Raw genomic sequence first — 6,972 nt, 5'->3', positions numbered from 1 at the left:
CTTCCAGTTAAAATCTTCAGTCCCCCTGACCAGTTTCTCATCAAAAAACCTCACAGATAGCTATCCTCATCTACTGGTGCATCAACTCCGAAAGTGTATTTGTGGATTAATAATACGTATTCCTCACAAGAAACTTATAGTCAAGTAAGTATAGGAAAATGTGGTTAAATAGGTTTCTTCACCCCAAAGCTTTGCAGAGCCTTTAACATGCTAATGTGTTGAGATTGCAACATATGCATAGATGGATGCAGTGGTTCCTAAACAAATTTGAACACAAAACCCTTGGGTCAGGCAGGGGGTGGGGAAGGCTGGAGGAGAAGGGATGTCGCTCATCTCATGGACCAGGGTTCCTTCCATCTTGGCTCTTTTCTATTATGACAAACTACTAATGTGTGTCTGTGTGTGTTTTTTAAATAGAAATTTTAAAAAAAATAATTGTCTTTTGCACAGTCTGAATAAGTAGAACCTTCCTGAAGCCCAAACAGAAGCTGAAAAAGGAAGGCAAGAGTCCCAACCAGTGTCTTTGGTGTTCCTGCCCATCTGCCCATCGTTATCTTTCTCTTAATGGCATTAGGCTTTAGTCTCTTAATGAGTTTGCTTCTATACATATACACAGAAGGAAGAATAAACTTAAATATGTGAGAACTTTTGATATACCATTAACTTTTTTTTCCCCTTAAATAAAGTCTTCGTTTTAAAAGAATCTAAGTGAGGCTAAACAGAACGCTTTCTAGCAAGAAGCCCAAAGTGCATTAGGCATCTCACCTGTGTTTCTGGTAGGCTACTGAGGGTTAAGCCACCATCCTGATCTAGTAAGAGTGGTGAACACCTGAGGTCGACCAGAAAACCCTCAACCACTGGCCCCGTGGCGCCGTGCTCCTGCCTGAGATAACTGTTAGTGTGGCCCATGAGATTAGGGGAGGCACTAGGGGAGATGGGGAGAAGGTGACAATCCCACATATTCTGATTCAGGAGGAGACCTGAACACAAACCGGGACCCAATCATAAGAACCTTGACCAAATGTTTGTTATGATTGCCTGGAAAAAGGTTGGGAAACCAGTTTGTTTACATGAATATGAGATTGCTCAGGGGGTCTAAGGTTAGATACACTGACAAATCCTATCCAAAGTACTGACTCAGGGAAATCCACATTCACAATTCAAGGTAATATGTTGGGACATGGTATCTCAAATCCGGGTCAGCTATCCAAATTGCAATTATAGAACTTCTCAAGTCTGCCTTAAGTAGCCCCGAAAGCCAGCCCACCGCTATAGGACCACATATTGACCCTTTCTGGGCCTTCTTCCCCACAGAATGGGTCTGCTCTTACCCCTGGTTCTCTGTGCCCTGGCTGCATGTTGTGGGGCAGTGTCTCTGCCTCAGCAGTACCCCAACCCCTCACCTCTGCTCTCCCGGGGTTGTAACAACTCCGATGTGCTGGCAGTCGCAGGCTTTGCCCTGCAGGACATCAACAATGACCGAAAGGATGGCTATGTGCTGAGCCTCGACCGAGTGAACGATGTCCGGGAACACAGACAGGCAAGTGATGTTTCCCCCCTCTGGGGCAGGCGTTTGGACAAGCGTCAGAGACTTGCTGGGGATGGGAACCCAGAGACACATGTTGGCAGGTGCTTTCCAAATTGGAAACCCTCTTGAGAATGCTTCGCTTTTCTCTGCCAGGCTGTGCTGTAATGCTCTCATCGTTATTGGGAACAAGTGCTAACAGGGATCCTACTCAGACACTTGTCTAGGGTTCAGCAGTTTACACGGCATCTTCACAAACATCCTTTGACTCTCTCATAAAGCAGGGGCTTTTTGTCCAGTCTGTGGGTTTCTGCTTCCTGTGGGATGCATTTTTCCACCCCTCCCCACAGGATGGCCTGGGCTCTCTGTTCTACCTCACGCTGGACGTGTTGGAGACTGACTGCCATGTGCTCAGCAGGAAGGCGTGGAAGGACTGTAGGGTGAGGAGCCTTCATCAGTCGGTAAGTGCTTGTTTTCAGGGGCTCTAGGGAAAGAAACGAAATGCCGTCTTTCTACAGGATAAGGATTGCTCAACATGTGCCATCTTTTAAATGTCCCTCTTTATAATCTCCTAGGCAGGGTGCCCATGTGTTTATTCTACTGCTGTAGACAGAACAAAGTAAACTAATCAGAGGGTTTCTGAGAAGTCCCACTGGGGTCATGCAGACCAGAACTGAAAAGTTGCCCCAAAATTATTTTCTACCTTCACGACACTCCAGAAGGCTCTGAGTCAGTACTTGAATTGTGGAAGAAAAAAAAAAAGACCCGAGGCGAAGATTCTGGATGTGGGGTAAAGGTAGACTGCAGAAGCCATGGAAGGAGAGCTTTCTTTAATTTGTTTTATTTTGCTTTCCTCTGTTTTAAGGAACACTGATATGAGGTTTGAGGCAAGGGGAAGGAATGGCTTAGAGTGTGGGAGCCTTAGGGGTGACATGGAAGAATTTCCCAGAATCATAGAACATAAAAGGCCTCAGAAATTATCCTTTCAAAGATAACCATAGAAGAGACTTGAAAATAATACAGTCAATTTTCATTTTGATCTCAGTTATCCTGGGATTATTTCCATTAACTTATGTGAACTTTTTAACATGAGTGCAGGACAGTGATGTAAGTGTTTATAAGTGAACTTTTTTTTTGGTGGCTGGCTGATATGGGGATCCAAACCCTTGACCTTGGTGTTGTAACATGGTCCTCTAACCGACTGGCCAGCCATAAGTAAACTTTTTGATCAAGATATCTTTCCTAATTATTTAACCAAATTTGTAAAATTGCACTTACCTGATTTAAAAAAGTAAATACTCTTTACCCTGTTGTAAATTATATTTGTAAAGGTGACACTAATTGCTATAACCAACACACTAAAAAATGTATACTGACTCTAACATGATAGAAGTTTATCACGTAAAGATCAGGAGGGAATATCTCTCCAGGAGTGATATGGAGACCCAGGTTCATTCCATGCTGTGGCTCTAGACTCAGCCACCTTTGCCTCGTGGCTTCCGTGGTCACCATGCTCATCTGCACCAATCTATGGAAAGAGGAAGAGCTGGGCCCAGAAGCAATTACACATGACTTCTGCTCACCTCCACGTGGTTAGAACTCGGTTATACACAGTCACTCCTAACTGTGAGGGAAGTGGGAAGCAGAGCTAACTGTGTTCCAGGAGATTTGTTTAACTGCTGCAGTTCCTCCCACCTAAAACCACAGAATTTGATGTTAAGTTTCTCATTACTTTAAAATAAAATCTCCAAATTCCATTTTTGGGGTTATTTTAAAAACTCGTAGTTCCATTCACCATGTTATATAACGTTATTTTGTTGGTTTCAGGTTTATGGTCAATGCAAAGCAATGTTTTACATTAACAAGCCAGGAAGAGTTCTCTATTTACCTGCTTTTAACTGTACTCTTCGCCCAGGTAAGAGATCACTAGGATTTTGTTAATTTTAATTAAAGATGAAAAAGAGTATTTAACCAGGACTGTGCCAAGAGTGTGTAGGGTTGGGTTCTCCTATCCTTTCTTCATATTTATTCCAAAATAAGTTGCTTAATATTTCCAGTACCTCCCTCCCTGCAGAAATTCATTCTATACTGCTATTCTCGCAGTTAATCTAATCTTACTAAATTACCTTTAATAGCTCTCCAATGTGTCTTGGATCAAATCCTAAATTTTCAGTCTGACATAAATGGCACAATCTCTGTGACTTGTCCACAGGCTCTCTTTTCAGCTGTCTGTGCCATTATTTTCCTGACTATAACAACTCTGCACTCCCTTCACCCGGATGCCTCACTATTTTCTTTTGAGGGGCAGCTGACCATCTCACTGTTTTCTGAAAAGACACTGCACTTTCCAATCTCTGCTTGTTGCTTGTGCCTCTCCCTCTGCTGAGCATGTCCTTTCCTTATGACATCTGCACTTGGAACTTATATCCTTTCTTTAAGAACAACTGCTAATGGTGCCTCCTCCACAGTATTCTCTATTCCAGAAAGGAACAGTGCTCTCTGGTTCTACGTTTCTATAAAACTTTGGCTAAACCACTCGTGGAGCACAGACCACACACTGCCTTGATTTGGAGTCTTATGTTGTAGAATAGTTTATCCCTCTGTCTCCCTGCTACATACTCCCCTAGTTTCTATCAAGTGTAAGGAGTCATTAATGCTAAATAAATGAATAACTGGACTAAAAATGAGGCTGAAACTAATGACATTTGAAGTAGGTATATGCATTCATTTATTCTGGGTTCTCCTTTTTTCAAAAAAAGTCTTTGGAAAGAAAGCATCCACGGCATGAGAAAATAGGATTATGGCTACTTGTCAAACTACCACATGCATGTCATTCCCCTGGTGGATCTTGCCAAAGTGCAGATTCTGATTCCATAGGTCTGGGATAAAGCCTGATATTCTGCATTTCTAACAAGCTGCAGGTGATAATATTGCTGCTGGTTCCTTTGAGTAATGAGGCAGCAGAGCAAGCATTTTATTAGCCACAGCTCAAGGTTTCTGGTTGTGAAGACAAGACTCACCTAAAATAATTAGAGATAATCCATGGTCTCAGAACTTGGATGGAAGTCATAGGCATCGCATCTGTGGGAAGTGAGGAAGTGATGTGGAGATGACGCACGAGTGACAAGCTGTGGATGTAAATCTCCCTCAGCCTCCAAACCCAAATAAACACACAGTTAATCAAAACAATGTGTGCTGCAAAAAACAACTTTCCTAGCCTGACTTTCACACTAGGTTTGCTACCCCCAGCTCCTCCCAAACGAATTCTGGCTGTAGTATTAGCATCATTCTATCGAGTGTCACAGTGACTTGGCCAATTTTGTTTTCTGGCTCACTTGCATTTTCTAAACAAAGAGGGTGTGCTCCCACCTTCCATTGTGTCAGTCACTTACCCGTTCATGCTACAAGCATTTAGTAAGCACTTACTGGGTGTTAGAGATGATGTCAGGTGTTAGGGACTGAAAGGTGAGTGAGACATGGCAGTAATGAAATCCCAGCATTTTAAGGCACTCAATCTACTTTACAGAGGCAACGACGAGAAAAGATATTGAACTAGTTGAGGGGGAAAAGTCTTACATTGATATATTATGTGACGTCAAACAAAATTCTTAGAGTAGGGCTGGCCAGTTAGCTCAGTTAGTAAGAGCATGGCCTTGGAACACCAAGGTCGAGGGTTCGGATCCCTGTATTGGCCAGCTGCCTAGCCACCCCCCACCCGACCCTGCAAAAAAAAATTCCTAGAGTAAATAAATTTGTGTGAGGTAAAAGCTTTTTTTCAAATTATGAAAGTAATATATGCTCATTACAGAAAACTCATTGCTGACACTTAATTCCTTCCTAGAAAATGTCTTCCTCACCTATTCTTGCCAACACTGAGTATTATCTTTTTTTTTTTAATCTTTGCCACTGTTATGGTCATATAATTTACAGGATTAAAAATAAATAATATTTTTTTGGCCTTCTGCTTAGCTCACTTGGTTAGAGCATGGTGCCGATAACACCAAGATCAAAAGTTCAGTAACCTGTACTGGCCAGCTGCAAAAAAAAAAAAAAATCAATATTTTTTAACTGCTGTCATTGGCATCAACAGTTTCCCGAAGAAAAATTCACCGTATGTGCCCTGACTGCCCCAGCCCCACTGACTTGTCAGATCCCAGGGTTTTGGAAGCTGCCACTGAGTCTCTTGCAAAATTCAACAACGAAGGCACCTCGAAGCAGTATTCTCTCATCAAAGTCACCAGGGCTTCTAGCCAGGTAAGACTAAAATGCCCAAGCCAGTTACACAAACAATGTTCCTCATAACTGTTGCTTCAGGATTCCTAAGCAGAGAGGGAATATCAAAGCACCCTTTTTGATTAGAACCCAAGATCTCTTCTCTACATTTCCTGCTTTGTTGGACCTGGTGCATGTTCAGTCATGTTTTAGTTCCTGAGTTATTCCATGGCATTTCTACAAGAGCCATGCGATGCAATTTTACTTCATCAACCTTAAGGTGAGAGAAATGGACTCAGAGTCTCCTTGGGGTTCCTATGTAGGTTCACTGTTTACTGCTACATTCTTACATCTGACTGACCATGGACCATTTAGCAAGACAGCCTTTACTCCATGTTAAGACCTGGAGTGGATGTTGAGTTTTGTGGACTGGGGGAAACAAAGGTTCATTTGTACTTGTATTATGTTGATATCTCTTTTTATATGGAAAAAACTAATCTAAAAGACAAATCTACATGAGGAAAAATAAACATACCAAGGGAAGGTGTCTTGGGCCCATTCAAATTCTTAAGAAGGGAAGAAAGGTATGTGATCATTTTTGTTAAATACTAAGATCATAGTACATGGTTTGATCAGTGTGGTGACTTGCAGGGACAGTGGGTATGTGGCTTGACAGTGCCTCTGGAGATGTACCATTTCTGTAAATATAATGCTGCCAAACCTGAGTCTTTTCCCCACATAGGAAGGTTTGATTTTTATGCCTCAATTTTTGTCTCATAACAGTGGGTGTTTGGCCCTGCTTACTTTGTGGAATATTTAGTGAAAGAGTCACCGTGTACCAAATCTCAGGATAGCAGCTGCTCATATCAGTCCTCTGAATCTGTGGTGAGTTTTCCTGAATATCTTCGTAACTTAAGATTTGTGTTCACAGATCATCTCTAAGTATTTTTTTTTTAGCATAAATCAAATATGAGGTGTTGTAAAGCATGATGAAATACTTCTTCCCCTCAAGTCAGAGATTACGCAGGCCCAGATGCAATAATAACGGATGTTATTTAATTGCAATTGCAATTTTTATTAGTAGTGTCACACAATTGCAAAAAGTGATCATAGGGGTCTATGAAATATAGACAATGGTTAGTGATGGTCCTGCTTTGATCTGAACAAATCCAGTTACACTAGGAATACAGCATGGCGTTCCACTCCTTGGACTTCTAAGAAGGACAAAGTCAAAT

The 6,972-nt window shown here is 41.9% G+C and overlaps 1 protein-coding gene across 1 annotated transcript; it reads left to right on the top strand.

The window, feature by feature from the left end:
- Positions 1–1,315: 1,315 nt before the first annotated feature.
- Positions 1,316–6,622, top strand: LOC103606687 (fetuin-B-like; the record flags this gene model as incomplete). Its single annotated transcript, XM_008591239.1, has 5 exons — positions 1,316–1,540; positions 1,876–1,986; positions 3,353–3,440; positions 5,616–5,779; positions 6,521–6,622. Coding segments are annotated over exons 1-5 (690 nt in total), but the record flags the coding sequence as incomplete, so codon positions are not given.
- Positions 6,623–6,972: the final 350 nt, after the last annotated feature.

The sequence above is a fragment of the Galeopterus variegatus genome, unplaced genomic scaffold (assembly GCF_000696425.1).
Source record: "Galeopterus variegatus unplaced genomic scaffold, G_variegatus-3.0.2 Scaffold6778, whole genome shotgun sequence".
NCBI classification, from domain to species: Eukaryota; Metazoa; Chordata; class Mammalia; order Dermoptera; family Cynocephalidae; genus Galeopterus; species Galeopterus variegatus.
This window is presented reverse-complemented; position numbering and strand designations above follow the sequence as displayed.